Source organism: Phoca vitulina, unplaced genomic scaffold, assembly GCF_004348235.1.
Source record: "Phoca vitulina isolate PV1807 unplaced genomic scaffold, GSC_HSeal_1.0 scaffold2, whole genome shotgun sequence".
Classification (NCBI taxonomy): Eukaryota; Metazoa; Chordata; class Mammalia; order Carnivora; family Phocidae; genus Phoca; species Phoca vitulina.
In genome coordinates, this window is record NW_022589705.1 from 7,842,586 (window position 1) to 7,859,133 (window position 16,548).

The 16,548-nt window shown below is 37.7% G+C and overlaps 1 protein-coding gene across 1 annotated transcript in view; it reads left to right on the plus strand.

Moving 5' to 3' along the window:
- SLC16A1 (solute carrier family 16 member 1) overlaps positions 1 to 16,548 on the plus strand; it is a 51,484-nt gene that overhangs the window by 25,739 nt on the left and 9,197 nt on the right. Inside the window, exons 2-3 of the mRNA XM_032421337.1 lie at positions 4,721 to 4,981; positions 11,086 to 11,229. Coding sequence (XP_032277228.1) covers positions 4,765 to 4,981; positions 11,086 to 11,229 — 361 coding nt within the window. The 5' untranslated portion in view covers positions 4,721 to 4,764. The remainder of the gene's footprint in view (positions 1 to 4,720; positions 4,982 to 11,085; positions 11,230 to 16,548) is intronic.

Here is a 16,548-nt window from a genome sequence, read left to right on the forward strand (position 1 = left end):
TTTTTTTTTTTTTTTTTTAAAGATTTTATTTATTTATTTGACAGAGACAGAGATAGCGAGAGCAGGAACACAAGCAGCGGGAGTGGGAGAGGGAGAGCCGGCTTCCCGCCGAGGAAGGAGCCCGATGTGGGACTCGATCCCAGGACCCTGGGATCATGACCTGAGCCAAAGGCAGACGCTTAACGACTGAGCCACCGAGGCGCCCGAGAGTTTTTCAAAATTGATGAGAATTCTGTTTTGTCAGTTTGACTATCTCTTGGTTATGTAATCTGTATTTTCTCAATGGTTTTGTTTTTTTTTTTTAAGTTTTTCTTTTTATCTTGTTAGGTTTCCTCAAACTGTAGGTTCATATTATTCATCAAATCTGGAATAGCCATAGCCATTAACCCCTGAAAATACCTCTTTCCCATTCTCTCCATTCTCTTCTTCCCAAGTCCCATTAGATGTATGCCAGATGCTCCCATTCTCAACTCCGTGTTTCTGAATCTTCCTCTCTCAGCTCCAGAATAAAGCTCTCCCCTGAATTCTATTTTCTTCAAACCTAGCCTTTAGATTCATTGTTTCTCCAGCTATGTTCAGTCTGCTGGTTAACCTGTTATTTCATTGAGCATACTTTTTATTTCTGGAAGTTCTGTTTCAAGTCAACTGGTCTTTTAATAGTATTTAATACGTTTGTTTTTTTTTGTTTTTTTTGTTTTTTTTTTTAAGATTTTATTTATTTGACAGAGAGAGCACAAGCAGAGGGAGAGAGAGGGAGAAGCAGGCTCCCTGCTGAGCAAGGAGCCCGATGTGGGACTCGATCCCAGAACCCTGGGATCATGACCTGGGCCGAAGGCAGCCGCTTAACCGACTGAGCCACCCAGGCGTCCCAATATGTTTGTTTTTATTTAGTGGTCTTAATTTCTTATCTCATGCTTTTAATCATTTTAAATATTCACATCCAATGTCTGTAGTTCTTGTGTCTAATCCAGCTATATTGAATTGACTTTACTTCACTCATGGTTAATTGATTCTTTTTTTTTTTTTTTTTTTTTAAGATTTTATTTATTTATTTGACAGAGAGAGACACAGCAAGAGAGGGAACACAAGAGGGGGAGTGGGAGAGGGAGAAGCAGGCTTCCCGCTGAGCAAGGAGCCCGATGTGGGGCTCGATCCCAGGACCCTGGGATCATGACCTGAGCTGAAGGCAGACACTTAACGACTGAGCCACCCAGGCGCCCCCATGGTTAATTGATTCTTGATGTGTTTTAAATTTTTAGATTGTCAGGGCACCTGAGTGGCTCAGTCGGTTGAGCATCTGATTCTTGATCTGAGCTCAGGTCTTGATCTCTGGGTTGTGAGTTCAAGCCCTGCGCTGGGCTCCACGCTAGGCATGGAGCCTACTTTGATAGATAGATAGATAGATAGATAGATAGATAGATAGATAGAAAGAAAGAAAGAAAGATAGGAAGTTTTAGATTGTCCGCTTATGTTTGGCAGGGCTTTGTCTGTGGGAAATCTTTGCTAGTAAAGTCAAACATAATATATCTCTAAAAGAACAACAGAGGTTTCCCACAGACATTGACCTGCCAAGCACAAGCTCACCCAGTCCTGTAGTTGTGAATTCTCAGAAGAGAGCATCATCTCCTCTTCCTTGTCTTCTTCCTTTTTCTCTTCTTTCTTTAACCACCTGATAGCCAAGAGAGAGAATTTGCCTGCCATTACCTTTTGCTTCTGTATTGTCTCCACATGCCACTGAACAGATTTTATCCTCCTTGTCACTGTCTTTGAACTATTTTTTTTGATCAATTCTATTGAGGCATTTTTTTAAGATTTTTATTTGAGAGAGCGAGAGTAAGAGAGCACAAGCAGGGGGAGTGGCAGAGGAGGAGAAGCAGGCCCTTGCTGAGCAGGAAGCCCGACAAATGGGGCTCGATCCCAGGACCCTGGGATCATAACCTGAGCTGAAGGCAGACACTTAACCAACTGAGCCACCCAGGTGCCCCTGAGGTATTATTTACATATAGTGAATGCAATTTGATGGGTGACTATTGCTACAATCATAACAGAGCATTTCCATGACCCAGAGACGTTCTCTCAGGCCACTTTGCAGTCAATCTCTTCTCTCCAACCCCCTGATCTGTTTTCTATTACTAGAATTTGGTCTTTCCTAAAACTTGATATAAATGTAACCATACAGAATATTTTTATGTCTGGTCTTTTTTCACTTAACATAAAGCTTTTATGATTCATCCATGTTCTTGCATGCATCGTTAGTTTGTTCGTGTTTATCATTCCAATATATGGCTATACCATGATTTTTCCATTCACTTGTTGATGGACATTTGGGTTGTTTTCAGTTTGGGGCTATTATGAATAAAGCTATTAGAGAATTCTCATATAAGTCTTTGTGAAGATGTATGTTTTCATTTCTCTTGGATAATACCTAGGGATGTAATGGCTAGGTCATATGTTTGTATGTTTAACTTCTTAAGAAACTGCCAAAATGTTTTCCGACCTGGCTGTACCATTTTGCTTTACCACCAGCAACAGCATTCTGTTGGCTTCATATCCTCATCAACTCTTGGTATTATCAGTCTTAATTTTAGCCATTCTAGTAGATAGGTATTAGTATCTCTTGATTACAATTTGCGTTTCACAAATGGCTAACAATTTTGAGCATTTTTTTCATCTACTTCTTTGTCATCCATGTATCTTCTTTGATAAATTATCTGTCCATTTCTTTTGTCCGTTTTTAATTGAGTTGTTGTCTTTACTAATGATTCATAAAAGATCTTTTTATGTTTTGGACATGTCTTCTGTTGGATATGTTTTGTATTTATTTTCTCCCAATCTGTAGCTTGAAATCCAATTTATACACTTTTTAATAAATGTGCTGTTATGTGACATTAGAAGTATTTACCTAATTTAAATATTGAGTCTTTCAAACCATGAGAATGGATTATCTTTTGTTTTTTAATTTCTTAGTAATATCTTGTAGTTTTCAGTGTATACATCTTATACATTATTTGCCAGATGTATTCCTATTCAATAGTTTTTTGATGCTGTTGTAAATGGTATTATTTAAAATTGCAAATTCTAATTGCTGGTTTATATATAAAGACAGATGATTTCTGGGGCGCCTGGGTGGCTCAGTTGGTTAAGCGACTGCCTTCGGCTCAGGTCATGATCCTGGAGTCCCGGGATCAAGTCCCACGTCAGGCTGCCTGTCAGCAGGGTGTCTGCTTCTCCCTCTGACCCTCCCCCCTCTCATGTGCTCTCTCTCTCAAATAAATACATAAAATCTTTAAAAAAAAAAAAAAGATGATTTCTGTTTATTACTGTTACATCCTGAAACCTAGTTAAATTTCACTTTTAGTTCATGTACCTTTTTTTAAATATTCTTTAAGAGCATTGCCTACATAGACAATTATGTCATCTGTGAATAAAGACAACTTCTTCCTTTCTAGTCTTTATACCTTTTATTTCTTTTTTCTTGCTGCATACAGTAGAGGCTAGAACCTCTAGTACATACATGTTTGAGTAGAAGTGATGAAACCTATACTGTTGCTTTTAGGGAAACTTCCCCTATAGGCTATTTTTTTCCTATCCCTGCAAGATTCATTGTCTTAAATCATATTTGAAGTGGGTTGAAATTCCAAATGGGTTGGAAGAAGCAGTATTTACAGTTGACTACTATACTACTACTATACTATAAGCTAGGATTTGTATTTTAGACTAAAGAATGTAGCAAAGAGTGAACTTGTCCTCTGTGACCAGTATTTATTGCTGTAATAAATCTGAGTGGAGATAATTTGAAATGGACATGCTAACATAGTGTTGCAGGATGAGTTATAATATAAGGTAGAAGTTAGCTTCAAATAAATAAAAGGAGACCTTCATGAGAAAACAGGCAAGCCTACCATCACACACGCACTCTATCATCTATTCATAATTTAACAGGAAGTTGCATTTTCTAGTCATGCTGTTCATTAGTACTAGATGACTTCAAGAAAAGGGGGCAGTTTTTTATTTGAAGTACCATCTTTTGACATCATAGTTGAATTTGTGAGTTTAACTATATTGACTAGCTGTTGTTTAGGGCCTTCTTTTGTATAATGGAAAAAAATACCTTGAATCAAAGCAATTAGATCGATAAAAGGAAACTTTTCTGAGAGAATTTTCCAGCCCACTAAATGAAATTCTTGTGTGTTCAGAATTATCTGTTTTGTAAATTGCTACATATCTAGTGACTCGGGTGCCCACTTCCTAATATTTTGTCAACATATAAATAAGAGAAAGTAAAAAGAAAGTAGTATGGAAGAATAAATTTTGGGAAAGGGGGAAAACTTATAAAGCCTGTGTTTAAGCCTGAAACTTGCATATGGCATGTATTACGTGAATTTTGCAAGCAGATAAGTCAAATGAGGCAGTTAGTTACTCATAGTAATTTGAGGAATTATACTAACTGCTGAAACAAGTAGGCTTATTTGAAATACAAAGGCTATATGTATTGAACAGGATTTATGTCAGTTATGGTTCCTTAAATGGTATGGAGCTGTTTTCCTTTAAGCTACTATGTGCAATACCATGGCTCTAAGACTTTTTCTGATAATGTCCTTAGAAGATCATCTCTATTGGAAAAGTAATACTGGGAAACAATTCAGTTACTTGAGAGCTGGCTATAAAGGGTGCAAGTGCTTTATTAACTGACATGGTATTTTAATTTTATATCCTTCAGATATTTGGATTTGAACTGCATTTTGGAAATCATCTACACTTAAAATGCCACCAGCAGTTGGAGGTCCAGTTGGATACACTCCCCCAGATGGAGGCTGGGGGTGGGCAGTAGTAGTTGGAGCTTTCATTTCCATCGGCTTCTCTTACGCATTTCCCAAATCCATTACTGTGTTCTTCAAAGAAATTGAAGGCATATTCAATGCCACCACCAGTGAAGTGTCATGGATATCCTCAATCATGTTGGCTGTCATGTATGGTGGAGGTAAGTACCCCCAAGGCCTGCTGTTTTAGTCACATTTTTTCATTCCCATTAACCATGACCACTCTTTTTTTTTTTTTTTTTAAAGATTTTATTTATTTATTTGACAGAGAGAGACAGTGAGAGAGGGAACCCAAGCAGGGGGAGTGGGAGAGGGAGAAGCAGGCTTCCTGCCGAGCAGAGAGCCCGATGTGGGGCTCAATCCCAGGACCCTGGGAGCCGAAGGCAGACGCTTAACGACTGAGCCACCCAGGCGCCCCAACCATGACCACTCTTGATCTGTTTGTTCCACTGTAGTATTCTGAACAGAAATGAGAAACTGTGAGGGCCTGTGATTTGGTCCAACTCCGTATCATTAAAAAGCTCTCAGAAAAATGATATGTGCACAGCTGATTTTTCTTACTGCTCACTGCTAGACTCTTAAGATGTAAACACAAAGATTCTTCTTTTTTTTAAGTTTTATTTATTTTATTTGTCAGAGAGAGACAGAGAGAGCACGCGCGCACAAGCAGAGGGAGCAGCAGGCTCCCCCCTGAGCAAGGAGCCTGATGTGGGACTCGATCCCAGGACTCTGGGATCATGATCTGGGCCGAAGGCAGATGCTTAACCAACTGAGCCACCCAGGCATCCCACAAATAAAGACTTTTCTTAAATTGATATTGGGAGAATTAAAGTAAATCAGGCTCACCTGAATAACATAGTTCAAAGTCTCAGGTAAAATCTTTGCATGGTGTTAGAATTAAAGAACTGAAAAAAATCTTCCTCTTCTTCCTTGTGATGTTATTCCCCCTAAAAGCATTTCAGCTGAACCTTAAACTTAAGTTTCATCATTTTTTTCCCTGCTGTTTTCCTTGACATGTTTAAAGGAAATATGGAGAGTAAGTTGCTTACTTAACATCATTTAAAATACTGTTCATTGGTACAGCCACTTTGGAAAACAGTATGGAGTTTCCTCAAAAAGTTAAAAATACAGCTACCCTATGACCCAGCAATTACACTACTGGGTATTTACCCCAAAGATACAGATGTAGTGAAAAAGAAGGGGCACATGCACCCCAGTGTTCATAGCAGCAATGTCCACTATAGCCAAATTGGGGAAGGAGCCGAGATGCCCTTCAATGGATGAATGGATAAAGAAGATGTGGTTCATATATACAATGGAATATTACTCAGCCATCAGAAAGGATGAATACCCACCATTTGCATCGACGTGGATGGAACTGGAGGGGATTATGCTAAGTGAAATAAATCAAGCAGAGAAAGACAATTATCATATGGTTTCACTCATATGTAGAACATAAGGAATAGCATGGAGGACATTAGGGGAAGGAAGGAAAAACTGAAGCGGGGCGGGGGGTGGGGGAATCAGAGCGGGAGATGAACCATGAGAGACTGTGGACTCCGGGAAACAATCTGAGGGTTTCAGAAGGGAGGGGGGTGGGAGGATGGGTTATCCTGGTGATGGGTATTAAGGAGGGCACGTGTTGTAATGCACACTGGGTGTTATACGCAAATAATCATGGAACACCACATCAAAAACTAATGATGTACTGTATGGTGACTAACATAATAAAAATAAAGTAAAATAAAATAAAAATTTGTAAAATAAATAATAAAATAAAATACTGTTCATTTCACCTTGGAACATCAAATCACAATGTGACATGTAAAAGTCAAAACCTTCCATAATACTTAAAATATATAGTTGCTTAGTGAGAGATTCTCAAGCCAAGTGTACTTATTTACTGAGATTGGCAGTGCCTCATGTTGCTTAGTTAGCCAAACTTTCACCTCTGTTAATACTACTTTTTGGTGGCAGTTTAGTATCTCATTATTTTCACATGTAGCTCCTTAATAGCCAATATAAAGATTCTATATTTCAACTGTGAAACCTTAGAATTTGAATTCTTGGAATTCCAGTAACCTGGTGGCAGAGTCAACCAATATTAAGCCCTATGCACATATTTCACACTAGATTAGATATTTTGAGTGATAGAGAACACTTGATCCTGATACCTACCTTTGGGGAGCTTATAATCCTATTGAGACAATAACATAAACTCATGAAACAAGAATAAATAGTTGAAGTCATAATTTAACTGAATATATAATTTCATTGCACAGAAAAAACAGGTAACCTGGTTGCCTTAGGGAGAGGTGAATTAGGTGACTGGGAGGACTTATGTTTTTCCACTATATATCTTTTTATTTTATGCCTTTTGAATTTTGATGGTATGCCTGTTTTGTCTATTAAGTACTTTTAGAGAACATAAGTGCTAAATTGTAGTACTTATTTTCTTCTTATAAGTTCAGAGAAATCAAAAGGGACTTTGGATTATTATCTAGTTTCTGAGAGCCAATAGTTTTGGAAGCTTTGAACTCTATCTGCCAGGATTTTCTAATCAGGTTTTGACTATGATGGCTTGAAGAAACTGGTATAAATATTATCCAGACGTACTCCAGGTGCTCAGGGTATCTTTAAGCTGACTATAAACCAGGGGTTCACATGTTGCAATTTGGAGCCGCGCAAGAGCTTGAGAGCCACTTGCATTTTGCATCAAAAGTAAGTGATGTCAGTTGTACTAATGGCACATGACAGTTTCTTCTGGGAAAACAGTTCCTTCTTTGTCCTCACCCAGAGATAACTAGCACATTTCTCTGAATTTGTGTTATAATAGGCCTATGAACTGTACCCCTCTCTATTTTTAATGATAGCTAATTGGGGCCATCCTTCCTGAAATAACTCTGAAAGACAAATTGCCTATCGAGAGCCTTGTGGCAGAATTTTTACTAAATGGGTTATTTTGTTTTGATTGGCTCCAAAGTGGTATATCCCCTAAGAATTATCATCAGTTTTTCAACTGCCACAATTCTTTAACTTAATGTATTTGGGCCACACCCTCAACACTAATATGTTTTGAACTACCAGTGGTTTAGTTTTTTTTTTTTTTTTAGTACTTTGGTTCAGAGATACGTACTGATGCTTGTTGGAGTGTAAGTATATTTTTAGGGGAGGAGATTTTAGTTGCCTACTCTTTTTTTATTTGAGTTTTCCTAGTTTTTTTTTTTAAACAGGAAAGTGTAAATTTGCATATTTTCAGTTTCACACTAATGTCTTTAACATTCCTAGTTTAATATTGCAGATGTTCCAGTATTAACTTCTTCACAAGTCAATAGTGTGGCAATATTTTGATCTTTGTAATTCTGACTATACAAAATCTATTTCATGACCAATTTATATGAAAATATTTCATGAATATTCTTTCACTATTTAATTCTTTCATCTTACACAAGCTGTAAATTCAAATTATTTCCAAACCAGCCGTGGTCTAGTATTTTCCTGAAGTGACTTAGAAAGTCAATGAAAACTTCTTTATACATATCCTTGGTTGGGCCTGAAATCTCTCCTGGCAACCAGTTCTTGATCCAGCCTTAAAGAGACTTAGTCCTCCGAAATACTAGGATATCAAAAGGTTTGATTCTGGGGCACCTGGGTGGCTCAGTCTGTTAGGCGTCTGCCTTCAGCTCAAGTCGTGATCCTGGGGTCCTGGGATCAAGCCCCGAGTCTGGCTCCCTGCTCAATGGGGAACCTGCTTCTTCCTCTCCCTCTCCCACTGCCACTCCCCCTGCTTGTGCTCTCTCTCTCTCTCTCTCTCAAATCTTTAAAAAGAAGAAAAAAAGGTTTGATTCCTTCTTGCATGCTTACGTACACCATAATTTAAATTTGGGTTCCCTGGGGTCAGAGCTGACCTTTTAATTGAATCATACTGCAGCTTTGAGTATAGTACTAGAATATATGTAACTGCAGAATTTTCCATAGTGTTTATGGAAATAGAATATGTCAACATATAACCAATAATATATTCTGAATAAGTACATTCTATATTTGTTTTAAAAAATAGACTTACTGTCTTCTAAGGAACTAATTATAGAATGAACATAATAAGGTCAGAATTTACTGTGCTAATAGAAGAAAAACACAATTTTTATGTCTTCTGCTTAATAGCTTAGTTCCAAAAATATGGAGTACAATGTAATAGGGAGAAAATGGGCTGGATTTGAAACTTGGTTCTTGGTAGCTTTGTGACTTTGCAAAGTTCAAACCTCAGTTCATTTCCTTGTGTGCCCTTCCCTACTGATGCATTGCAGTGATCCTCTCTGTTTGCAGTCCTCTACCTTAACCAGGCAGATAAGGTATGGTGTCCTGTAAACAAAGTTGTCATTCCCCCAAGTCCATATCCATGAAGTACAGACAGAGGAAATAAAATGCAATGAATGTCATTCAGTATAATCAGAAAATAATGTTAGTCTACTTAAGAGTTGTGTTGTGGCTTTTATTTATTTTTTTAAGATTTTATTTATTTATTTGACAGACACAGCGAGAGAGGGAACACAAGCAGGGGGAGTGGGAGAGGGAGAAGCAGGCTTCCCGCTGAGCAGCGAGCCTGATGTGGGGCTTGATCCCAGGACCCTAGGATCATGACCTGAGCCAAAAGCAGACGCTTAACGACTGAGCCATTCAGGCGCCCCACAGCTTTTATTTTTTTTTAAAGATACTTGAGAGAGAGAGCGTGCATGCAAGCATGGGAGGAGGGGCAGGGGGAGAGAGTCTGGAGCCCCATGCAGGGCTTAATTTCACCACCCCAGATCATGACCCCAGCCGATACCAAGAGCTGGAGGCTCAACTGACTGAGCCATCCGGGCACCCCATGTGACAGCTTTTGAAACATTGTTTGGTTTGAATAAGACTTTATTATAATTAACACTTAAAAATATAGAAAGGGGAGTGCCTGGGTGGCTCAGTCGTTAAGCGTCTGCCTTCGGCTCCTGGGATAGAGCCCTACATCAGGCTCCCTGTTCTGCGGGAAGCCTGCTTCTCCCTCTCCCACTCCCCCTGCTTGTGTTCCCTCTCTCGCTGTGTCTCTCTCTGCCACACAAATAAATAAAATCTTAAAAAACTTGGAAAGGGGAATTACAGATGATACCTATTTGTAGCAAGTAAGGAGAGCCCATTTGATACTCATATTTGAAAACTGATACATTAAAGGCATCAAATCTTTTTCTTCTTGATCCTTATAATACTTCACATTTTATTTGGTTCCTTCTTTCACATTGAAGAAAAACTGATAATTTTGGTATGCCTCTCTTTATAAGAGGAAATTTAATCAGATTATCTTAGATAACACTATTTCCTATCTTCTTGAATTGTTAGATCCAATATATTTTAACCATTATTTGACTTAATCTCCTGCAAGCTTTGTTTCACAGTATTGCTACCATGAAACAGTAATTTAGGCATGGAGGTTAACTCTAAAGAAATATTCAATTCAGTACCTGAGACGTCTAGGTATAACTGGGAACAGTTTTTTGTTTTCAATTTAGATTTCTTTTTTTTTAAGATTTTATTTATTTATTTGACAGAGACACAGCAAGAGAGGGAACACAAACAGGGGGAGTGGGAGAGGGAGAAGCAGGCTTCCTGCGGAGCAGGGAACCCCACGTGGGGCTTGATCCCAGGACCCTGGGATCTTGACCTGAGCCAAAGGCAGACGCTTAACGACTGAGCCACCCAGGTGCCCTCAATTTAGATTTCCTAATTGCAAAGCTACTTAAACTTGGAAAAAATAATTACGTATTTTTCAGGGTTTTTTTCTTTTTAAAAAATATGACACAAACTACATTTATGATAATGTGTAAATAATGCTCTAATATCATCATATCAGAATGCCTGTCCAAAAATTAAAACAGAGCAAACTTACTAAATATGTTTATCATATCCTAGATCATCAACAAGCCTATCAACATCCATTACCAAGGTGTTTTCAGCCAGTTCTGCCTTATAAGAGGAAGATCAAGGAGAGAAGCAGTCTTATATTTTAGTAAAATTCCATCCAATATTTATAGATGAGATACACAATGATGTTTTTTAGCATCTTTATTTTCTAATACACCTTTGAGTATGAAATAAATGTAGAAAGCAATATTCTTACCATTGTCTTTGTTTTTATCTATTTTAAAGGACTTGTCATTTAGCGTCAATGCCTTGTGTAGATATGAGGGAGTTGGTTCCTTTCCTCTGTGTTACTAAATTTCTGGTTCTCTCCTAGGTCCTATCAGCAGTATCCTGGTGAATAAATATGGCAGTCGTCCAATCATGATTGCTGGTGGCTGCTTGTCAGGCTGTGGCTTGATTGCGGCTTCTTTCTGTAATACTGTTCAGGAACTTTACTTGTGTGTTGGAGTCATTGGAGGTAAGTTACTGTTGATTCATTTTCAAGCATTAATTTATTGCTGGCTATTTGATATTCATTTAACATTCATCTTTCAGATCTTTTGAGTGAAATTCCTACCTTATAGAGATTACTTGATTATCATTTTGAAGAGCTATAGATACATTAAAGGGTACTAGAAAAGCAAACTTCTAAAGAAATTCCTGTTATACAGAGGGTGTTCATTGTTGAATGAATGAATAATGAAAGAGATGATTACATCCCTTGGCCTAAGAATAGTCAGTGGTGGTAGATAAAATGTGTTAGGCAACTTCTTGCAAGGGTGATCATTGGTTATTACTCTTTCTCATTACCTCTTCTTCGCACAGGGAATAGGCTTCTACTGGAGCAGGAGAGAGTATAAAATATAAAGCAGGAATTATCTGGCAGAATGTCCAAATACCTTTCTGAGGGATAGAAGACCCACTTAATAATTCCTCCCTCCTTTTTTGATAGCCAAATTAAAATAATGAACTGCTGATGAGTATAATAGAGATTATTCATAACTTCACAATCCAGAGAATATGACTATTAACATTTTGATGTATATCTTTCCATACTTTTTCCTGTGCACAAAGATAAAACCTTTTTTAATACAAAAAATGATCAGATAATGTTTTGTAACCAGTTTTTCACTTAACAGGATACCATGAACATCTCTCCATGTCATTAAATACTACCAGATTTTTAATCTGTTATTCCATTGAATAGATATGTACAATAATTTTTTTAGTAAGCTCTATGACACATGTGGGGCTTGAACTCACAACCCCGAGATCAGGAGTCTTATGCTCTACTGACTGAGCCAGCTATGCACCCCGATACGTACCATAATTTTATTTGACCAGTCTCTTAGTTAATTGTTCAATATTTAGGGTTTTGTTTTTGATTTTTTACATTTTCTTACTATTAGTAAACAGTACTGTGTTGATAATCCTTCGTGAACATGAATATTTTCTTAGGATAACTTCGTAAAAGTGGAACTGCTGTGTGTTTTAAAGATACATATGAGCTAAACTGCCAAAAAGATCATGCTCACCATAATGTGAGAGGGCATACAGCCTTGACAGCAATGGGATATTATCCTTTTTAATTATTGCTAGGTGAATCATTTAACAGGTGAACAATATTTCCTGATTTTAATTTAAATCTCTATTAGGAAAGTAAATGTTTTTAATATGTTTGTGGCTATATATTTGGGGTTTTTTGTTTATTGTCTTTGTACAAAATGCTTATTGACTGCTTTTGTGTACCTATTTAAAAATAATGTGTAATAACTTTACAGGTTAAATTATTATCCCTTTGCATAAGACAGTTATTTTGGGGTGCCTGGGCGGCTCAGGTTAAGTGTCTGTCTTCGGCTCAGGTCATGATCCGAGGGTCCTGGGATTGAGCCCCATGTCAGGCTCTCTGCTCAGCAGGGAGTCTGCTTCTCCCTCTCCCCCTGCCCCTCCCCCCTGCTCATGCTCTCTCTCTCTCTCTCACGCTCCCTCTCTCTCAAAATAAATAAAATCTTAAAAAAAAAGGACAGTTATTTTTCCAAAAATTTTTTTACATTTAATTATGGTAAAATACATATAAAATTTACATTCCTAACCATCTTTTAAGTATTCAGTTCAGTGGTATTAAGTATATTCACATTCTTATGCAACCATTTCCACCATCCATTTTCAGAACTGTTGTATCTTACAGAACTGAAACCCTGTCCCCATTAAACAGTAACTTCCTATTTCCCCTCCCCCCAAATATCTGTTCCCAATTAATTTTTTTCTGTTGAATTTTGTTTGGAAGAAAGTTTTTTAATTTAGTCTTATTCCACTTTTTTCCCTCTTCATCTACAATTTCAGGTATTCAAAACTCTCAATACTTCATGATTTTTGTCTTGTATATCATTATTACAAAGTTCTACACTCTAAGATTATGAATATATTTACCTACTTTTTTTAAATTGTGTTTTAATTCCAGTGTAGTTAGCGTAGTGTTACATTAGTTTCAGGTATACAATCTAGTGCTCCAACAATTCCATATATTACTCAGTGCTCATCAAGATAAATGTATTCTTTTTTTTTTAAAGATTTTATTTATTCATTTGACAGAGATAGATACAGCGAGAGAGGGAACACAAGCAGGGGGAGTGGGAGAGGGGGAAGCAGGCTTCCCACTGAGTAGGAAGCCCGATGCGGGGCTCAATCCCAGGACCCTGGGATCATGACCTGAGCCGAAGGCAGACATTTAATGACTGAGCCACCCAGGCGCCCCAAGATAAATGTATTCTTAATCTCCTTCACCTATTTCACCCATCGCCCCACCCCCCTCTCCCCTTGTTCTCTATAGTTAAGAGTCTGGGGTTTTGTTGTTGTGTTTGTTTGTTTGTTTTTGGTTTGTCTCCCCCCTGCCCCTTGGTTCATTTGTTTTGTTTCTTAAATTCCACACATGAGTGAAATCATATGCTATTTGTATTCTTTGGCTTATTTAACATAACATTATACTCTCTAGATCCATCCATGTTGTTGCCCATGGCAGGATTTCATTCTTTTTATGGCTAAATAATATTTCATTGTATAGGGGCGCCTGGGTGGCCTCAGTCCGTTGAGCGGTTGAGCATCTGACTCTTGGTTTCAGCCTGGGCCATGATCTCGGGGTCCTGGGATTGAGCCCTATCTCGGGCTCTGTTTTCAGTGGGCAGTGTTTTTGAGATTCTCTTCCTCTCCCTCTGCACCCTCCCCCCCCCTCCCCCCCGCCGCTCCCATGCACCCATGTGTGCGCGCTCTCTCTCTCTCAAAGAAATAAATAAATCCTTAACAAAAATAATATTCCTTTGTATATATATATATACATCACATCTTTATCCATTCACCAGTCAATGGATACTTGGGTTGCTTCCATAATTTGGCTATTGTAAATAATGCTGCAGTAAACATCAGGGTGCATATATCCCTTCGAATTGGTGTTTTCATCTTCTTTGGGCAAATATCCAGTAGTGGAATTACTGGATCATATGGTAATCCTGTTTTTAGTTTTTTGAGGAACCTTCATACTGTCTTCCACAGTAGCTACGCCAGCTTGCATTCCCACCAACAGTGCACAAGGGTTCCTTTTTCTCCACATCCTCCCCAACATTTGTTGTTTCTTGAGCTTTTGATTTTAGCCATTCTGACAAGTGTGAGGTGATATCTCATTGTAGTTTTAATTTGCATCTCCCTGGTGATGAGTGGTGTTGAGCATCTTTTCATGTGTCTGTTGGCCATCTGTATGTCTTCTTTGGGGAAATATCTATAATGTCTTCTGCCCATTTTTGAATTGGATTATTTGTTTTGTGTGTGTGTGTATATGTTATAAATTCTTTATATATTTTGGCTACTAGCCCTTTATCAGATATGTCATTTTCAAATACTGTTCCCATTCAGTACGTTGTCTTTTTATTTCGTTGATTGTTTCCTTTGCTGTGCTGGAGGTTTTTGTTTTGATGTAGTCCCAAGAGTTTATATTTACTTTTGACTCCCTTGCCTCAGGAGACATATCTAGAAAGATGTTACAGCTGATGTCTGAGAAATTACTGCCTCTGCTCTCTTCTAGAATTTTTATGGTTTCAGGTCTCACATTTAGGTCCTTAATCCATTTTGAGTTTATGATTGTATATGGTGTAAGAAAGTGGTCCAGTGTCATTCTTTTGCATGTAGCTGTCCAGTTTTCCCATCACCATTTGTTAAGGATACTGTCTTCTTCCCATTGCATATTCTTGCCTCCTTTGTCAAAGATTAATTGACCATATAATTGTGGGTTTATTTCTGGGCCTTCCATTCTGTTCCATTGATCTATGTGCCTATTTTTGTGCTTGTACCATACTGTTTTGATTACTACAGTTTTGTAATACACCTGAAATCTGGAATTTTGATACCTCCAGCTTTGTTCTTTTTTTTTTTTTTCAAGATTGCTTTGGCTATTTGGGCGTCTTTTGTAGTTTCATACAAATTTTAGGGTTATTTGTTCTAGTTCTGTGAAAAATGTTGTTGGTAATTTGATAAGGATTGCATTTAATCTGCTTTGATCCATCTTTGGTTGGATCAAGATTGGATCCAATCTTTGATCCAAAGATTGCTTTGAGTAGTATGGATATTTTAACAATATTTGTTCTTCCACTCCATGAGCATGGAATGTCTTTCCATTTATTATATTTTCCTACTTTTAAACATATGTTCTCCCCCCAATTCTTACATTTAAAATTTCTGAATGGAAGAAAACATTACATAAAATGAGAAGAAAGAAATATGAAACTCTCTTTGTTCCCACATGGTTAGTCAGTTTGTTCATTTGCTCTTTTAGTTCCTCAAATATTAACAACCATGTGTATGTCAAGCAATGTTCTAGATTTTGTTGGGAACAGAGCAACAACTAGAGCTAAATCATACTCTTTAATGGGAGGAAACAGACAATACTACTCACAAATGTATGAAGAAATAGGAAAAATATCAGGTAGTGATAATGCTATACAAAGCCTCAAAATAAAATGTTCTGACAGGGAAGGACTGGGTAGTCTACAAAGGTAGGTCACTCTGAAGAGATGACCTTAACCAAGAGATTTGAGTAGCAACAGGGAACAAGCTTTGTGAAAATTTAGGGGAACCTAAGTCCCAGGTCAGCAGTGTGCTTATTGGCACAGGTGAGAATGGTCTGGTATGAGATGAGGAAGAGAGGTAAGGGCCAACGTAAAGGTTATGGATGGGAAGCCATTAGCAGGCCTGAAATAGGGGAGTGATCTGCCCTGGTGTATTGGTTTAAGCCTCTGTGAATAGCTTAAACATAAATAGCAGGGAGTTGGAGCAAGTGGGGGCCAGGGAGAGCATCTAGAAGTTATTTGAATATTTACTTTTACTAGCACTGTTTATTGAACAAATTCTACAGTAATTTAAAATTTCACTTTTACATTAAATCACATATCTATGTTAAATCATTTTATATTAAATCATATATATATATAAAAATCAGGTATGTTCATGGACTTTCTGTCCACTTTCACTGATAAGTGTTTACCTATACCTGAGTCAGAGCCACACTGTTGTAATGATTGTAGCTTTTGGAAGTCCATTTAAATATCTGTTAATGTTTGTCCCACTCCTCCAGTACCACCAAAAATTTTCTGGTTGACTCCCATGCATTCTATGTTTTAGAGTCATTTTACCTATTCCAAAATGAAATGCATTGACATTTCATTGGAATCACATTAAATTAATGCATTCATTTAGGGAGTACTGACATCTTGATAATGCTGTGTTTTATTATCCAAAAACTGTGTGTGTGTGT